The sequence below is a fragment of the Oryctolagus cuniculus genome, chromosome 2 (genome assembly GCF_051225735.1).
Source record: "Oryctolagus cuniculus isolate XC-2025 breed Fujian yellow rabbit chromosome 2, ASM5122573v1, whole genome shotgun sequence".
NCBI lineage: Eukaryota > Metazoa > Chordata > Mammalia > Lagomorpha > Leporidae > Oryctolagus > Oryctolagus cuniculus.
This window is the reverse complement of record NC_142868.1, coordinates 92,304,286-92,324,859: the sequence shown is the minus strand read 5'-3', so window position 1 is coordinate 92,324,859 and position 20,574 is coordinate 92,304,286. Positions and strand designations below refer to the sequence as shown.

The window sequence follows — 20,574 nt, the reverse complement described above, 5'->3', positions numbered from 1 at the left end:
AAAAAATCTTAAATTTATATGTAAACACAAAGACCCTGAATACACAAAGAAATCTTAAATAATCAACCAAAGTCAGAGATATCACAATACCAGCTTTCAAGGTGTACTACAGTTCTATTATACACAAAATAGCCTGGTGCTGGCACAAAAAACAGAAACACAGATCAATGGAGCAGGACAACAACTTTAAAAATCAAGCTCGGTATCTACAATAATCTAATCTTTGGCAAGTAAGCTATTATCATACCAAAATGAACATCTCTTCAACAAAGAGTGTTATGAAAATTGGATTTCTACCTGCAAAAGTTTGAAACAAGACCTCCACCTTACACACTATACAAAAATCAATTCAAAATGGATTTAGAATTTAAACCTAAGACCTGAAACTATCAGATTACTCAAAGAAAGCATAAGGCAAATGCTGTAAGATGTAAGCCTTGGCAAACCATTCTTGGATAAGACTCAGGAGCCTAGGAAATGAAAGCAAAAACAGACAAATGGGATTGCATCAAGCTAACTAGCTTTTTAAAAAAATTTTTTTTAGTTATACAAGTTTAATATATTGCGCAGCAAAGGAAACAATCAGTAAATTGCAGAAGCAACTGAAAGAATGGGAGAAAATATTTGCAAACTATGCATCCAATAAAAGATTACTATTTAGAATATATAAGCAGTTCAAGAAACTCAACAACAACAAAATAAACAAATAATCCAGGTAAGAACTGGCCAAAGGATATAAACAGGCATTTCTCAAAGGACGAAATATAAATAGACAACAGGCACACAAAAAATGCTGAAGATCACTTGCCATCAGAGAAAATAAAACCATAATGAATGACTAGGATCCAAAAATCAAAACATCACAAATGCTGGCAAGATTATGGAGAAAAACAGGTACTGTGTTACACTGTTAGTAGAGATACAAGCTGGTATAACAGTTATGGAAAATAATATGGAGACCCGGTTGCCCCTCTTCCAGGCCAGCTCTCTGCTATGGCCCGGGAGTGCAGTGGAGGATGGCCCAAGTCCTTGGGCCCTGCACCCACATGGGAGATGAGGAGAAGCACCTGGCTCCTGGCTTTGGATCAACGTGATGTGCCGGCCGCAGCACGCCAGCCGCGGCAGCCATTGGAGGGTGAACCAATGGCAAAAAAGGAAGACCTTTCTCTCTGTCTCTCTCTCTCACTGTCCACTCTGCCTGTCAAAAAAAAAAAAAAAAAAAAAAAGAAAAAATAATATGGAGATTCCTCAGAAAACTAAAAATAGATCTACCATATGATACAACTATCCTATTTCTGGGAATATATCCAAAGGAAATGTAATCAGCATTTGACAGAGATACTAGAACTCCTTTGTTTATAGCAGTTTAATTCACAACAGCAGAGATATTTAACCAAACATGACATCCATCAACTGATGACTGGATATAGAAACTGTGGTACACATATATATATAATAGAATACTGCTTAGCCATATAAATAATGAATACTGACATTTACAACGCAATGGATATACCTGGACATCTTAATGCTAAGTGAAATAAGCCAAATTCAGAAAGAAAAAAGCACATATGTCTTCATATATCTGAAAATTAAGTGTGTGGATGTCATCTCACTCACCGCGTATTTAGTCATAAATATTGCTTCACCAAATCAAATCATGTAAATGGCAATACATTCTTCTTTCCCTGTTATAATTGTCATGAACCCTCACTCTGATATTAATATCTGTTTTCAAGAAAAAAATAGAATGTGTGTACGTAATGCCCACAATTGAGGTTAATATGGGAAAATGTTAAAAAGCATTAAAAAAGAAAAACAAAAAATAAATGAAAGAAGAATACAAATGGGCAAAAAAATTGTGAAAATTGTCAGTATCACTAGCTATCAAGGAAATACAAATCAAAATCACAACAAGATACCACCTCACTTCTTTCAGAATAGCTATTTCCAAAAGATGAAAAGTAACAAATAGTAGAATGGAAGTGGAGAAAGAGGAACTCTTATGCACTACTGATGGAAATGTAAATTAGTACAGCCACTATGGAAAACAGTATGGGGATTTCTTTATTTTTTATTTTAAAATTTTATTTATATAAAGGGAACAAATTTCATGTATTTCATATATATATATATATATATATATATATATATATATATATATAGTTTTAAGACCATAATGATACTTCCTACACTACCCTCCCTTCCTCAATTTTACATTCCTTCCTCATTTTTTAAAATCTTTACACTTATTTTCAATTTACTGTATAATCACAGCTCAACCCTCAAAGAAATAAAGAATTCAACAAGCAGTAGGTAGAAAAACCGTTGTTCCTCAATATTTGTAGTAACTAGTATACAGAATACCAGAAAATGTTATATGAGCAAAATTGACATTTTGAGAATTGATTATTGCTTATAGCCCTTGTTATACTCTTGAGATTTCTTTAAAGTGTAGAAATAGAACTGAAAGTCATCCAAAAATCCCTCTACCGGGAAAATATTCAAAAAACCTGAAATCATTAAGTTTATCACAACACTGTTCACAGTAGCTAAGATACAGGATCAACCATGGTGTCCTTTATCAGATGAATGGATAAAGAAACAGTCTTATATACATATAGCAGAATTCCATTCATCCATAAGAAGAATGAAATCTTATCATTCACAGCTAAATGGATGGAACTAGAAGACATTATATTAAATGACATAAGCAAAACACAGTTTTGTACCATGTATTCTTCCTCAAATGTAGGAGCTTAATAAAAATCAATCGAGTACAATGTGGTGACTACTATATTTTTAGAGGTATAGGAGGAATAGATAGAGTTTCAATTAACAAATCAGGTGAAACTGGATATGGTTCATTAATTGTGACAAACATACTAAGATGAGATGTACACAAAAAATAAAAATAAAAATCACTGGACCCAGAAGTCTTACTTGATGAATTTTATCAAATATTTGAGGAAGATATAATATTAATCTCAAATTAGCTGTTCTGAAAAACAGATGATGACAACACAGACCCTAATTCCTTTTCTAAAGGCACAAAGGTAATTTGCCACCAAAAGGAAACATTAGGAAAAAAGAAACCTAGGGTTTTCAAAAATGACATATTAGATTTAATTCAGCATTAACTTCTTCCTCCATGGAAAATAAACGTAACATTAGATAAAGAGCTGATTTTGTTGTGTGTGAAACCATTAGAACTGAACAAGAAAGACACACAAACACTGCAGTACAGGTAGACCTGAGACAGCAGCACACACACACACAGAGAAACAAAGTGCACTAGCAATTGTGAACCAAGCTCCAAAGCCCAGGAGAATCCCCATCACAAGTGAAATGGTAAATTGGACAGCCAGCACAGATACATATGATACATTAGCTATAGCAGGGATCTTTATTTGTCACAAACTTGGAGTCCAGTAAGGTTAACCACCTGTAATACATATGATATCTTTCTTCAGAGAAAAAACTCATTGTCTCCTCCTCAATCTCCAAAGCACAGGCTGCACCAGCAGTACACCACTGTCCTGAGGATGTCCTTTGGGACAGAGTCCCCACCATATCTCCAACCCTGGGGTACCACAGACATTTTACCACACTAGCAAAATGAATAAATGAATGAATGAATGAGAAAAGAAAAAGACTGCGACCTCATGAGCTCAACTAAATCAAGAACAGTGAACCCAGAATCCAGCCCACACAGTAATATGTACTACAAGGTATAGGGTGTTAAGAATAGCAGAAGGATGCTGTCCCCAGGAACCTAGAAAGAGAGATACTTGCACTTGCTGTCTCAGACATGAACCCTCACCTCCTCTAGACCCCATCATTTGGGCACTGCTCATTGCAAGTGGAACCCATCTGCACGAGGACTGCCTGGCACAACCCCATCCCTGCAGCAGTCACTGGGACTGTATTCCCCATGCAGACTGCCCCTCTGCATTGCCCCTAAGTGAGGAGACAGAAAGGGTCACAGTTAGGCCAGCAGACAGGGTGCAGGCCACCCTCCACCCCCCAACATGTGATGCTGTTGCTTGGAAAAACTGTTGGGCACCTACAAGAGCTTGGTTCTCAGAAAGGTAAAGAATGCTGCTTGCAAAGGTGAAAGATGGCTGAAAAGATCTGAAAATATCTACAAAAGACTCACACCTACTGCCAGAAATAAAGTTGGCTGGCAACAGCTAACAAGCCTGATGAATGGCTGATATCTTACTCTCATTAAACTGAAGTAAACCATGATGATTTAAGATGCATATTTTAATACACAGGTACCACAAAGATATTATAAGATAAGCATGTCTAAACCAAAAATCCAAAATGTTCCAAATATGAAACACTGCAAGTACTAACATGAGGCCACAAGTAGAAAATTTCACACTTGGCCTCATGAGATTGCTTACACTCAAAAGGCAGTTACTATAAAAATATTGTATAATGTTACCTTCAGATTATGCATATGTGGTATATATGAAACAAATAAATTCTGTGTTTAGACTTGGGTCTCATCACCAAATATTTTATTATGTACATGGAAATATTCTAAAATTCTAAGTAATTTGAAATTCAAAACACTTCTGTTCCAAAGCATTTTGGATAATAGATATTCAATTTGCAAGCTATAAAAATGGGAAAATGTTGAATATCATTAAATAACTACACTTAATGTAAGTGATATAGGAATCTCAAACAAAGGCAGAGAATAAATTGTCACAATGTACAGAAAAAGTAACCTCCAATTATATGTTGTTCATAAAAGACACACCTAGGATTCATACACAAATAGGCTGAAAATTAAAGAATGAATAAAGATATATCATGTAAATAATAACCATAAGAAGAGGGTTACATTAATATGAAACAGTAAAGATAAGAAATGGGCTAAGGATATTAACAGGTAGTTTTCAAATGATGCAATACAAAAGGCCAATAGAAACATTAAAAGATGCTCAGGATCACTGTTCATGAGGGAAATTCAAAGAAAATTACATTGAGATTTCACCACACTACAGTATTAGTAAGGCTAATATCCAAAAATAAAAAAATAACAAATGCTGCCAAGGATGTGGATAAAAATGTACTTTGACACACCTTTGGTGGCAATGTAAACTAGTGCAAAATTATGGAAGACATTATCCACTATGCTTAGTGAAATAGGCCAGTTCCCAAAAGATAAATACCATGTTTCCTCTGATTCATACTTATTAACATATACAGTAGAAAAATGTTACGTGAGTGAAATTGACATCTTGAGATTTCGTGGTTATACCCTCATTTATACTTCTGAGAAACAGTATTCTTTCTACTTACTAATTGTTGAATTATACATTTACTGGAGGATTAAGCTTGTGATTATAAAGTAAATGGAAACTGTGTCATCACAAAATTTAAAAGAAAAATAAGGAAACAGTTGGGAGGTTGGGAGTGAGGAGGGAGAGAGGAAGGCTGGGAACTATCATTATGTTCTTTAAGCTGTTTATATGATGGGGCCACTGTTGTGCTGCAGCAGGTTAAGCCTCCACCTGTGACACTGCCATCCCATATCGGTGCCAATTCAAGTACTGGTTGCTGCACTTGCAATCCAGCTGCCTGTTAGTGGCCTAGGAAAAGTAGTCAAAGATAGCAAGTGCTTGGGCTCCCAAATTCATGGGAGAGATCCTGAAGAAGCTTAGGGCTCCTGACTTCCATGTGGCCCAGCCCTGAATATTGCTAATATATGGGGAGTTAACAAGTGGATAGAAGATGGCCATATATGGAATGGATGGAAGATTACTCTGTCTCTCCTCCTCTCACTGTAACTCTTCCTTACAAATAAATAAAACTTAATCTTAAAAAAACTGTATATAATTAATACATGAAATCTGTTTCCTTTATATAAATAAATTTTAAAAGGAAAATAATAGTACTTCCAAAATTTAACTAAAAAATGTGTTATCAAAAATTGGGTACTCATAAGAAATCCTTCCTTAATTACATTATTTTCATCTCTTAGCAATGTGTACATGGAAAATCCAAAGAAATGTTTTGTTCTACAAATTGGTAAATATAAAAAAATGGTTCATTTTTCAATAAAATAGCATAACAAAAAATGTTTCTTGACTAAGAACCATTAGATGCAAAGGTGAAGACTGAGGAAGGAAGATTGAGTTAAAACTTACTCTATTTGTATCATTCTCTTCATCTGACATTCCTATATATCTCCTTGATGTCACTGAGATAAGACTTAATTCTTCTATAACTTACCATAAGAAATGACAATTTACAAAAAAGATAATTCTGACAAGTATTTGCTTTGCTAGAAAACTTTAAATTCCTTTGTAGTGTAATATTAGAGACTTACATTTATACCATAATCAGGTTGATATATTTAATAACTATGAAATAAAAATAGGAAACTTCACATAATTTAGATAGTGAAAAAATATTCCTTACATATTGCACTTCTGAATTATTACTGGTATTTGCTTTGATTTTCTCTGGTAATATGATTTGTAGAAATGAATTTTGATAACCTGAAAAAAAAAAACAGAAACTGTTTTAAGTTTTACAAAATATATGTTCAGGTTCTTTGATAAGTTAAAAAAAAACCTTATTTAAAACACCTAATTTGAAAAAAATACACACTATTATTATGAAAGAATTTTTAAAGGGCAAGGATTAAGTATTCAAGTTATATAAGGTTTCCTGTATCTGAAGAAAAATAGAACAAGTAGACAAAAAGTTAATCAAAGACATACTTCAAAAAACTTTCATGGGATCAGGTATTTAGCCTATCAGCTGAGATGTCAACAATCTGCCGAAGTGCCTCCATTTTGAAAAGCAGCCTCCATTTTCTGGAGCAGGTCCAAGTTCCCATAAAAGCAAGCATTTCAGGGAAACCGAAACTTACAAAAGGGCAGCTCACAGAAAACGACCAAGTAAGGAAATTCCCTAGACCTGAGCCAACCAGAAAAAGCCAGGCCAACCATGAATAGCCCTGACCAATCACAAGTGGCCCCATACTGTAAGCCCCTACTGATGTAATTTCCCTTTAAAAGCATTCCCTGAGCGAGGCTCGGGGCCTTGCTCTAGCCTCAGCTGTACCAGTTGGTTAGATGAGGGGCCCTGCTGCAGCTTGTAATTCTCAAATAAACCTTGCTTTTGCATTTCAGTGAGATGGGGTCTCTGGTGACTTTTTGGGGATCCAACAATCTGGGTATGACATTTTGGGGGCTTGTCCAGGATCCCCAAAAATCCCTCCGCCACCTCGACCCCGAAGGTTTGCACCAGTCTACTGGGTGAGTTCGTTAGTCTATTTGTTAGTCGTCTAACAGTGTCTAATTCTGAATCTGTAGCATCAGCCACCATTGCATCTGAATTTTGAATCCAAGGGTCTTGCCCAAGCAGATGTGCTCACGGGACAACCCTGGAGGAAACGGGAGACATCCCCATTCCTTGTCTGGGTGAGGGATCCGATTTCGAAATCCTCCTGTCTGGGACCTCGGAAGGTCCAATCTATAATTGTCTGGGTGAGGATTCTTATTTTGAAAACCTCTCGTCTGGGACCTGGAAGGGTCCAATCTGTAACTCTGAGGATGAAGAGGCTGAATTCTGAGCCTTGAGTCTTACCCAGTCAGAGCAGACATGCTCATGGGACAAACCTGACAGAATTCTCATCCCATCTGATCTGTAGGTCTTTGGACCATCTGTCTGCAGAAAATAAGTACGGGCCCTGTGTTTGATCGTCTTTTTGTTAAGTGGTGTTTGTCTTGTTTTATTTCTGTTTGACGACTGACTGACTTATCAGGACAGAACATGGGGGCGAAACCCTCCTCTCCCTTGGACCTAACCCTGGTACATTAAAGAATTGTGTCAAAAAGGTGGCTCATGATAACAATGTAAATGTTAAAAAGGGCAATTTGGTTAATTTCTGTTAATTTCTGTTCCTCAGAATGACCCGCTTTCGGTGTGGGCTGGTTCGGGAAAGGAATGATTATTTCCAGAGTTAAAGATTTAGTCTTTCAGCCCCAGATTGGATACCTGGATCAGGTTCCATAGATCGTCACCTGAAGGAGGGCCAGCTCAGTCTACCCGGGGCCTCCCCCCCCACCAGGCAGATACCCCGGCTCTGCCTCTTAGACTGGCAAAACTGGTCGATGCTGATGGCAACCAGCCTCTTTGCCATGAAAGTGAAAAACCGGATCCTAGAGCCACCTGGAAAGCAGTACTGAGGCCAACCACTGCCCCACAGCATAAGGTAAAGAGAGACACTATGTCTATCACCAGGCTTTGTTGGTGGGTCTCAAAGTGGTGGTGCGCAAGACTGGCACAAAATTTGAAATTGGCTTTGGAGACTGGCACAAAATTTGAAATTGGCTTTGGAGACTGGCGTGGACTGGGTAACTCTCCTCCCCTTTGCCTTATCTCAGAATTTAAACTTCATCTTAGAACCAGGCCTGGTCCAAAGTCTACTCTCCCTATCTTATCAATGAAACAAATTGGGTTTCCCACCTTTCTGATGGCTCTTCTGTTTTATCTCGAGCAAGCCAGAAGATACTGCTTTGTAACTTGGTAAACTTATTTTGCAATTTGTTTTAACAAATTTCTGGGTGGTCAGTACTCAATAAAACAGTAATGAGTAATTAGTACTTGTTTTAGAAAATACAATTTTGATTTTAATTAAATTCAGACAGAAATATATAATATCAGCATTTTAAGTCATTTAAATGTAACTGCTAATTTAAATTGGGTAAAGGCAAATGAGATAAATGTGTCTAAATGTAAACTTTGGTACTCTCAACACCTTATGTTCTATAGAAGAACTACTTAAATTTACTAACGTGTTTTCATAGAGTGTCCATATGCAAAATAGTTCAACATCACTTGAAAGTAATTAATGCTGAAATTTTATGTGTTACCTTGTTTAGAAATGTTGTTTTAATTTGGATATTTTTAACAGGTTATTTCAAAATGTAAATCAAGAAAATTGGCAGATGAAAAACATCACAAGTACAGAAATATGTGCTTGGTAAAAAAGGTTAAGAAGAGTTTTTTTTTTTTTTTTAAATAAAGGACATGGTTTGTAAAAATTCATCCTGATGGCTAGCTTACACTAGACTGGAATGAAAATGATAGAATGCTTCAAGTAAGTTAAAGAGGGTGTGTGTAAGTCACAGAAGGTTATAAAAATTTTAGATACAAAAGCTATTATTGATTCTCTGTTAATGCAATGAGTTAAAGTAATCTATTATGTTCTCTTGGTGTCTCTGTTAAATTCTAATTGTTTAAAAACAAGTGAGTTTTTTTTATTGAGAACTATGGGTTATTAAAATATGTGCTTATTTTTGACCATTTGAATCCTGAAAATTCCAGTAAATTTTAAACTCTGTTTTTTTCTCATCTCGTAAAAACACCGACTAATCAGGCTATTTGGATTATATTAAAAGTACTCTCAAAATGTAAAGTAGTACTATAATATTAATACTAATGTCTAAAAATTGTAAAGTCTGGTAATCTAGTGTTACGCAACATAATGGCATCTTGGTGAGGGGGGCCCAGAGGCCTAAAAGAGTTAAGTGCTTTGTAAAATCCTACAGGTGTTTTCAAAATACTGTGTAAACAAGTGTCTCTTGTTGGTTAACAAGTTTGTAATTTTAAAATAACAACTTAAGGTCCTTTGTCATCCATAGTTTTGCATATCAGATTTACTGCTCATAAAACTAAAGCGTTGTTGGTTCTTTGTTTAACTGTCCTCCTATAGGTTACAATGGACTTTTTCCAGACACATCTTGTATTCAGTACTTTGGGATGACTCTGTAAACTGATTAAGCCAATAATGTATTACAGGTACCAACTAAAAAAGTATAGTTAACTCAGGTTACTAAGATCCGAAAGTAATTAAAATCTATTACTGAAACTGCTTTATTGTTCTGATGTATGTGACCCTGTAGTTTGCTATGAAACAAAATGCATCTATCTAAATGTAGTTAGCCTTTAAATCAACTTCTCTGTATCATTTATGTATGTTTTTCTAATGGCTCTGCTGCTCTAAATGCTCTGTATACAAAAATGTTATCTCAAGTGTTACATATGCTGTAGTAATTGATTATATTATAATCTGTAACAAAATGCTTCCCATAAGTTTAAACAGCTAAAGTTAATCGAAAATTAGTGTAACCTGAATCTCTGTATCATGTGTTTTAAACCTGTTGATAGGGAAAACTGGAAACATTTTATATACTTGTACTTAAATTTGCTGGTTAAACAAGCTACATCATGTTGGGTATTTAAGAAATGTTCTTAAAATTGGTAAAAGACATTGAACCAGTCTGGTAAGTGTTTTTCTAAACTGTTTTCTAATGATTGAATCTGCTTGCTAAGTTTTCATTTGATATTACTCCTAAAATGTTTGTGTCGCTCCCCCTCTTCATGGAGGAATGACACTAAACCCTGCCTAGGCTTCATATCCAAGTCACGGCACCATTATGTCACTCCCCGTCTTCGTGGAGGAACGACACAGGACCCTGCGCTGTTCTTTCGTCTGCTCGGCCCTCCCCGGGTTTGCTGCTGGTGCTTCCCGGGTTGGCTACCGTCCCTTCCACCTCCGTGGAAGGGTGGTTCCCCCTAGCCACTTTCCCCACTTCCGCAGGAGAGTGGCACACCACCGGCCGGCCCTCTCAGGGGCTGCACAGGTGTTCCTTCAGATAGATGTTCCTCTTAGATGTTCCTGGTGCATGCCGTCTCTCTCCTCCTTTATAGTCCTCTTCCACCAATCCCAACTCTGCTACCCACACACAGAGTACGCTGCTCTCCTCCAATCAGGAGCAGGTCCTACAGTTTATTGGTTGAACTGGAGGCAGCTGTGTAGAAGCTGTTTCTCCCTTCTCAGCGCCATATTGTGGGAGAGCAGATGCATAGAATAAGTCTTAATTCCAGTAACTTAGTCTAGTCCGAGTTGCTCCCCACAGATCCCCCTTTCTTTTTATTTTTTGGCGTTGATACGCGCCTGTCTTCGGTGCCCCACGGCACACACTCTGCTCTGCTTGCTAGAGTTGCCCACAGGTTCTTACAAGCCCTATCAATCAGGCAAACCGAATCCGGGTCCTCTCTTCGCCATGTTGTGAGGAGGTTTTTAGGCGCTGATGCGTGCCTGTGTTCGGTGCCCTGCAGCGCATGCTCTGCTCTGCTAGAACTGCCTGCAGGTGCTTACAAGCCCTAGCAATCAGGCAAACCGAATCCAAGCCTTCTCATTGCCGTATTGTGGGGACACTTATTGGTGTTGATAACGTGCCTGTCTTCGGTGACCTGTGGCGCATAAGCTGCTAGCCGCCAGCAGGTGCTTATCGTCTTACTAATCAGGCAGACTGAATCCAAGCTCTCTCATTGTCGTGTTGTGGGGAGGCCTTATTTTTCTGTTTCTCTATCTCCGGGCATTCCTATTTCTCCTATTTTACTTCTATCTACCAGCATTCCTATTTCTCTCATTTTACTTCTAAACTTCTGTTTCTCTTATCCCTGCGGCATCCCGGCGCCCGCCCCGAGGCTGCTTCTCAGCATCTCGCCCCGCGGCGGCTTCTCTGCTCTGTGCCGCTTCAGCCCGCGCTTCTCTCATCTGCGCGGCTTCCCGGCGCCCGCCCCGCAGCAGGTTCCCGGCTCTGCGCGCACGCTCGCGGTCTCCGCGCCCCTTCGCGCCCACACCACGGCCTCCGCGCCAGCCCCACGTTCCCTATCTATTTGCGCCCCGTGCTCTCTCCGCACGCGGCGGCCTCCGCAAGTCGCACAGCATAGCTCACGTTTCGGCCACCGGCATTCAGTCCAAGTTCCCCGGGCTAACCTGGCGAATTCCAACCTGGCGGCCCACGTCTCTGCCTCTGGTTCCAGATTTTCGCCTTTTGCTCCCCGGGCTGACTTGAAGAATTCCAAGCTGGCTTACGTCTCCGTCTCAGCCTTCCCCCGCGGCTTCAATTTCCCTAACATTTTTCTCTACCCGGTATGTTTCCTAACTTTTCTTCCAACAATATTCCTCCCTCATTTCTCCTGGCCTCTCCCCATAGTCCGCATCCGAGTCTATGCCTAGGCTTTCAATAGCTTCTTCCGGCACCTTTTCCGTCCGGCTTTTCCCTAGGCTCTTTGCTAGTCTCTCTCTCCGGTATTTTCCCACTTCTTCCCGTTTCTTCCCTCCTAGGTTTCCTATCCGAGTCACGGCACCATTATGTCGCTCCCCCTCTTCATGGAGGAACGACACTAAACCCTGCCTAGGCTTCATATCCGAGTCACGGCACCATTATGTCACTCCCCGTCTTCGTGGAGGAACGACACAGGACCCTGCGCTGTTCTTTTGTCTGCTCGGCCCTCCCCGGGTTTGCTACTGGTTCTTCCCGGGTTGGCTACCGTCCCTTCCACCTCCGTGGAAGGGCGGTTCCCCCTAGCCACTTTCTCCACTCCCGCGGGGGAGCGGCACACCGCCGGCCGGCTCTCTCGGGGGCTGCACAGGTGTTCCTTCAGATAGATGTTCCTCTTAGATGTTCCTGGTGCATGTTGTCTCTCTCCTCCTTTATAGTCCTCTTCCACCAATCCCAACTCTGCTACCCACAAGCCGAGTACGCTGCTCTCCTCCAATCAGGAGCAAGATCAGCTCCTGCAGCTCAGTCAATTAAATTGGCGAGAGGCAGCTGTGTAGAAGCTGCTACTCCCTTCTCAGCGCCAAATTGTGGGAGAGCAGATGCATAGAATAAGTCTTAATTCCAGTAACTTAGTCTAGTCCGAGTTGCTCCCCACAGTTTGTGCGTGGAAGAGCTGCCCTGCCTTTTTGACCCTATTACCATATACAAGTTTACTTCCACTTTTATCTGATTTGCCTCTGGTGGTGCAAGGTTTTAAAGCATGGCTGGTAACTGGTAAGATTTTGTAGTGACAATCTGGCAGTATCCTTACGAAGCTATTTGGGTAAGGACATAAGTCAGTTCTGTTAAAGGTCAACAATGTTCAGAAAATAATCTGTCTAAACCTCAAACTGATATTATCAGAGTAACTCAGCCCAGCTTAATATTCATCAAAAACATGCCTATGAATATAGACTAGATTCTAGTCTAGGCAACGAAAGTTAGAGATGGTACTTGAACACCCCCTTGACTTGCATCATATGGTCTGCTTTAACAAAAACCAGGAGAAATGGAAAGCTGGGCATCAGAAGCAATGTAAAGATAGGCGGCAAGCCTATTAAATGTAGCTCTGCACAGTGATCTGCCCTCAGAGACCCAACAGGCCAGTCCACTACAGTGGCTTTCGATGTGGTAAGCCTGGGCTTCAGCAAAAGTCAGCTTATGGAGAGCCCTGGCAGCTTGCCAGCCAAGAGTTGGATCACTGGAAATAGACCTGCCCTTGAGTCGAAGGACAACCAGGTCAGAGCCACAGATCTTACTGTCTCTAAGCTGAAAAGCCCTCCACTCAGCCCAGCTTCCAAGGTGACCACTGCTGCTGAGAGAAGGCCAAGCAGGCTCAGTAACATTGCAGGCAGAGCTGTAAATTTCCTGTTAGAGATGCCTCCTGCCTTTACCTGGCCAGCTCTCCTCCCAGGCCAGCTAGGTAATGAGAGTCAACAGGATGCCTTCCCCAGGGAGGTTCACACCTCCCTTAGGATGTACCCTATAAAGAGATAGATAAGTCTGGGCCTCATAACTTACAAGGCCTAAAGCACACAAGGTTATTATCAAGCCCCTTCTATCAGGTTTTCTTTGCATCTCAATCAGAAAACTTATTTGTAACTTGGATAGCACCTTTCTTGCCTCCTCTAATAGAAACTCTGTCTTGTGTTCTGGACCCTGTCTGGCCCACCCCTGGGCCTCATTCCTTTGTAATTTTATTGCTTATTAAAGTCAGTGGTATACAGACATTCTGTACATATCCTGTGGGGGCAGCAATAATATCTCTTAAACAGTATTATCATAGTAGTGTACTTCAAAATGTAAATTAACTTGTTTAAAACTGTAACTTTAACATCTATGTAATTAGTATATATGGTATCTACTCTCCATTATCAAGAAAATTCATTGTTAAGTAATTTTGGCTAGTAGGGAGTACAGTTCTGTGAGCAGTGTTTCCTATTAAATACCAACTACTGTCCCAGTTACACATAGCAGCGGCTCCACCTTGTTCAGAAAGTGTATTTGACAAGCTGGCAAAGATGCACAAAGTTAAAAAGTTAAAGACATGCTGCAAATAACTAGTCATTATTCTGTGTATAAAAGCAGAACAGAAATTAAACACTGAGGATTTCTGTAAATTCTTTCTCTGTAGTAGATTGCTGTTTATACTCCCAACATGTGTGTACTGATAATCCTTTCCCACACTAATAAGTGGCTTTTCTCCTGGTCTTGGCTGGGATCTGATTTATTCTCACCCTGTCTTTAAACTATAGTGTCTGTTCAATTGTTTAGAGCAGGTGACAGAGCGAACCAACGCCTTTGGCAACTGGGTGGTCGAACAAATGCTACTACAGGAATGTGCTTGGCTCCCCACCCAGAAGATAGCGACTTTGAAGATAGCCATCAAAGAGAGCCTAGTTGCCCCACATCAGCAGAGGTGGCTCTGAAGGTGGATCGTCGTCCCTCTGCCCCCCCCTCCCTGGACTTTTGGGACTGATGTGGTAGACTGTGTGCTGCTCTGGAAAAAAATGCTTTTATGCTGATCACTCGGGCCTAACAAAAATAACATGGCTAAAGTCAGGGAGGGGCTGGCAAAACAACAAAGAGAACGGGAGGTCTCTCAGGGGTGGCTGAGTCTTGGTTTAATTCTTCCCCATGGCTAATCAGCCTATGATCAGGGCTCTAGGGCCCCTTGTTCTCCTGATTTTAATCTTAACCTTCAGCCCTTGCATTATTAACAGACTTGTACAGTTCATGAAACAGAGATTGGGCACCTCTCAATTAATGGTCCAGTGGTCCCAATATAAACCCTTAAATGTTTGTGAAACTTATAAAATGTCAGTCCAAAACCCATGATTGGGTATTTAAATATGTACAAAAACAAGGGAGAAAGAAGGGCTGTGGGGAGCAACCCGGACTAGACTGAGTTACTGGAATTAAGACTTATTCTATGCATCTGCTCTCCCACAATAAGGCGCTGGGAGAGAAGTAAACAGCTTCCGCACAGCTGCCTCCAGTTCAACCAATAAACTGTAGGACTTGCTCCTGATTGGAGGAGAGCAGCGTACTCGGCGTGTGGGCAGCCGAGTTATGATTGGCGGAGGAGGACTATAAAGGAGGAGAGAGACGGCATTCACCAGGAACATCTATGGGGAACATCTAAGGGAACCCGTGCAGCCCCCGAGAGAACCGGCCGGCGGTGTGCCGCTCCCCTGCGGAAGTGGGGAATGCGGCCAGGGGGAACTGCCCTTCCACGGAGGTGGAAGGGATAGTAGCCAACCCGGGAAGAACCAGCAACAAACCCGGGGAGGGCCGAGCAGACAGAAAGAACAGCGCAGGGTCCTGTGTTGCTCCTCCACGAAGAGGGGGAGCGACAAAGGGCCAAAGTGCCTCCATTTTGAAAAGCAACCTCCATTTTCTGGAGCAGGTCCAAGTTCCCATAAAAGCAAGCACTTCAGGGAAACCGATACTTACAAAAGGGCAGCTCACAGAATACGACCAAATGCCAGGCCAACTATGAGTAGCCCTGACCAATCACAAGTGGCCCCATACTGTAAGCCCCTGCTGATGTAATTTCCCTTTAAAAGCGTTCCCTGAGTGAGGCTTGGGGCCTTGCTCTAGCCTCGGCTGCACCAGTTGGTTAGATGGGGGGCCCTGCCGCGGCTTATAATTCTCAAATAAACCTTGCTTTTGCATTTCAGTGAGATGGGGTCTCTGATGACTTTTTGGGGATCCAACGATCTAGGTTTAACAGGACCAGGTATTTAGCCTACCAGTTGAGACGCCAACAACTCAAATCGGAGTAACTGAGTTTAAATCCCAACTCTGGCTTCTGACTACAATGTAAGTGATAGGGCAAATGTTGGATTCCTGCCACCTACGTGGAAAACAAAGATTGATTTCCTGGCTCGAGTTTTGACCCCAGCATAGACCTAGTTATTTTGAGCATCTGAGGCATGGATGGGAGCTGGCTCCCACTGTCTGTCTGTCTCTCTCTCAAATAATTTTTTAAAACAACAAAGAAAATAGACTCTTCTGAAATAGTTTGAAACAATAAACTAGAAAGTACACTTTATTTTAGGAAAACTTGATAATTAAAACTGAGTCATATTATACTGAAGTGATTGGGTTTCTAAGATAAAGAAACATACAGAAATATGAGAAAATATAAAATTATAAGGGGAGAAAATCAGGCTACTTTGAGAATTTGTTACAACAGTATTCAGTGCCTTAAAAATGCACTTTCAGCCGGTGCTGTGGCACAGTGGGTTAACGCCCTGGCATGAAGTGCTGGCATCCCATATGGGCACCGGTTCTAGTCCTGGTTGCTCCACTTCCCATCCAGCTCTCTGCTATGGCCTGGGAAATCAGTAGAAGATGGCCCTAGCCCTTGGGCCCCTGCACCCACGTAGAAGAGACCCAGAAGAAGCTTCTGGCTCCTGGCTGCAGATCGGCACAGCTCTGGCCAGCCGTTGTGGCCAATTGGGGAGTGAACCATCACATGGAAGACCTGTCGCGCGCTCTCTCTCTCTGCCTCTCCTCTCCCTGTGTAAATCTTGGAAATAAACCAACATTTATTATTTCTATGAGCAGCTAATTGAAATAGGCAAATTAGGCATATGATATGCTAATAGTACTCAAAAGTCAACTGCCATAACCTTATAAATCTATTTACAGTTGGCCCTGAAACAGAATGGAGAAAGGAAATCCTTCCAGTAAGTAAAATTTCAAGCAGTATACTTGTTTGTACAAATATTTCCTATATAACTATCAGATATGAGGCCGAAAGTATTCTTGTATGCTGTCTTTTTGCCATTTATGATATTAATATAAATAGAACAGACTTAATGTAGTTCATAGATAAAATTCCAATATAACACTTCTCTTTCTCCCTCCCTTTCTTACTCACTCCCTCAATCCTTCTCTTCCTTCCTCCCTCCCTCCCTCTTTTCCTTCCTTCCTGTTCCCTTCCCTTCTTTAAGTTTTATTAATGGTAAGAGTGAACATGGCTGTTATGTAGACAGCCTACAGTTAAGACCATGGGACACTGAATGCATTTTCAATGAAATATACCATAGTCTACAATTCAACAGAATGAATGGATATTTTGAAAATAGTTTTTCTTCATATATTTCATATAAAGGACAGTTTTTATATTTCATATAAAAGACAGTTAATGCAAAAGCAGATTATGGGAATCTAGCTGTCTTCTTTAAACATTAAAGATATTTACAAAGAGGTAAAACAACACTTATCTAATATGTTTTCTGTCGGAAAACACATTTTTAAGATGTGTTGCTTAGCTTAACATACACATGTTAACACGTGTATTTGTTATTTTTACATGAAGGCACATTCCTGAATATGTTTTTAATATGATCAATATTGACAGATATAAACCAACATAAACAAATGCTCTTTGAGGATCTAAGTATTGTTAATGTTTAGGAGTTCTGAATCAAAAAAACTAAAGAACTTTGACAATCACTGCACTAAAATATATAAGGTGGAATACAGTCAGTATTATCACCACAATATCATATGTTGACACTCTGAGCTACAAAGAGCAAGCAACCCGCGATAGCCTTTGGGAAGTAATTAGTCACCTAAGGTCACAGGGTGGGGCCCTCAGGACCAGACACAAAGAATGGGATTACTCATTCTCCCGGGAAAACAAGGAGGTGTGTACAAGGGGAAAGGTAACAACAGATGAGACAGAAAGAAAACCCTCACTAGAAACCAACCGTGTTGCTACCTTGATCTCACCCTAGCAGCCTCCAGGAATATAAGGGGCGGCGGGGGGGGGGGGGGTGAGCACGTGTCGTTGAAGCCACCAGTGTGTGGTTTTCTGTTCCCGCAGCTGGAGCTAATACATTATGTTGGAAACGGTCCAAAAGCTCTTAATTAGGGAACTGGTAAACACAGGGCGACTGCTGCGAACCAGGGAAGGCGAAGGCGTTGCGGGTGGGGCCGCTCCCTGGAAACCACACTCAGCAGGGCCTCCCTCGCATCCACACCTCCCCTCCCGTCCGTCTGCGCGTCTATACCGCCTCCGCGGACTTCCTGCGGGACTCCTGCTCTGACACAGGAACGTCCGCAGCACCCAGGACCCCCGGCCCACGCGGGACCGTGGCTCTGGGACCAGCGAAGCCGGACACGGTCGGGGTCGGCGGGTCCCGGGGCCCCGGATTCCTGCGCTGTTTTCCCGGCACAGGGTTGTTTAGTGCCGCGCAGGCCGCATCCGCAAGGGCTGACAGAACGCAGATTCTCAGCGCACAGGTCTGTCCCGGCTTGCGAAAGTGACTTCCCCTCACGGTGGCTCTGCATCCCGACGCGGCGCCCTCCACGGGGGGCCGGCCAACAGGGAGTGAGGCCGCGGCCTTCGGAGGCAGCCGAGCCCGCTCCGGAGCGCGGGAGAGAGGCCGCCCCGCCCCGAGGGACGGCGGGGCCCGGGGCTTACCGGGCCTCGGCGCTGGGCAGCCACGGAGCCCGGCCAGCAGCAGCAGCAGGCGGAGCATGGCGTCGGGGCCGGGCGCCGAGCGGGAACTGACGGCGCGGCCGTTGGGCGGGAAGCCGTCCGCGGGCGCTGTTCTCGCGAGACCCTGGAGCGGGATTCCCGCGGCGCCCGGAGGCTGCCCGCTGCGCGCCGCCCCGGCCCGGGCTGGGTCCCCGCACACCTGCCCCTCCAGTGTGATGGCCCAGAGAACCGAGGCGTTCGTTCTCCTCTAGTAACAAACGCTAGCAAAGGTTGACTAGTTACAGCGCCTGTGAAGGTTTCACCGGGATTTGATGTAAAACTACTTGAGACTTTAAGTTGAATATAAAGTTATTGGGAGATATGAGAATTTTAAGTATTTTATTATAAATTTTATATGTACATATACACAAACCAAAAAAATTAATTGAATTTAATAAAATTCAGTTAATAAACTTTTTGGGAAACGTTATGAAAAAATTGCTTGAAATTTTACTGTCTATACCGGTAATATCTTACAGAGTAAAATCCTTTAATAAGACTGAGTCATTCACAGATATTACACTAACTTTTGCATTTAAGGAAAACTTGCAGGACTGTGTAACTACTTTTTAACACTAACCTTAAGTTACATAAACTAAATTCTTCAATTAAAAGATGCAGAGTGGGGGGCCGGCGCCGCGGCTCACTAGGCTAATCCTCCGCCTAGCGGCGCCAGCACACCGGGTTCTAGTCCCGGTTGGGGCGCCGGATTCTGTCCCGGTTGCCCCTCTTCCAGGCCAGCCCTCTGCTGTGGCCAGGGAGTGCAGTGGAGGATGGCCCAGGTGCTTGGGCCCTGCACCCCATGGGAGACCAGGAAAAGCACCTGGCTCCTGGCTCCTGCCATCGGATCAGCGCGGTGCGCCGGCCGTGGCGGCCATTGGAGGGTGAACCAACGGCAAAGGAAGACCTTTCTCTCTGTCTCTCTCTCTCACTGTCCACTCTGCCTGTCAAAAAATTAAAAAAAAAAAAAAGATGCAGAGTGGGGGCTGGTACTGTGGTATAGTAGGCTGCACCTCCATCTCTAGCTCCGGCATCTCAAATGGGCACTGCTTTGAGTCCCAGCTGCTCCTCTTTCCATCCAGCTCTCTGCTTACAGCAGTGGAGGATAATCCAATTGCTTGCACCCTTGCACCCTATGGGCCACTAGGAAGAAGCTCCTGGCTCCTGGCTCCTGGCTCCTGGCTCCAGACTCCGGATCAGCTCAGCTCTGCTCTGGCCATTACCTTCATTTGGGGACTGAACCAGCAGATGGAAGAACTTTCTCTGTGTTTCACCCTCCCTCTGTAACATTACTTCTTATTAAATAAATAAATAAGATGCAGAGTGGCTGAATGGACTTTAAAAAGGTAAGCCCATAGTAAACACATCAAAAATAAACATACACTGAAAGTGCAAAGATGGATATTAAATACAATTGGAAATGAAAACAGAGCAGGAATAGCTATAACCGTATCAGACAACATACACTAAGATTAAAATTGTTGAGACAAGTTCATTATCAAATGTTTAAGGGACTAATTCAATGTAAAGATGTGATTGTAGTAAATGTGTATGAAACCAACATATGTACCCAGTTTGATAAAACAAATGTTAATGTATCTAAAGCAAGGCATAAGCTCCATCAATGGACTGATTTACTATATAGTATGTGAAGTGTCCTATCTGCATTTATCTGCTTCAGTCAGATGACTAGCAATATCCCCAGCACCTGGCTCCCATCCTGAAAGAGCTGGGTAATGATCCCACTATGGAGAAGACAGTGGGAGAGCTCAAAGGGTCAAATAGGACTAGAGATGTCAAATTTAAAATTCTGTCTTCAGTGAAGGAGCCTGAAATGCAGAACTGTATCCCCTGGAATTGAATTCTGAGTTGGGGGCAATGGAAAAGAAAAAACAGACATGCTGGCAAGCAAGTTAGTCCACAGAT

At 42.0% G+C, this 20,574-nt stretch overlaps 1 protein-coding gene across 1 annotated transcript in view; it reads right to left on the bottom strand.

Moving 5' to 3' along the window:
- Positions 1-18,940, bottom strand: part of LOC103352161 (disintegrin and metalloproteinase domain-containing protein 32) — a 137,888-nt gene extending 118,948 nt beyond the window's left edge. Inside the window, exons 1-2 of the mRNA XM_089327039.1 lie at positions 18,592-18,940; positions 6,442-6,521 (exon numbers count right to left, since the gene is read on the bottom strand). Coding sequence (XP_089183165.1) covers positions 6,442-6,521; positions 18,592-18,649 — 138 coding nt within the window. The 5' untranslated portion in view covers positions 18,650-18,940. The remainder of the gene's footprint in view (positions 1-6,441; positions 6,522-18,591) is intronic.
- Positions 18,941-20,574: the final 1,634 nt, after the last annotated feature.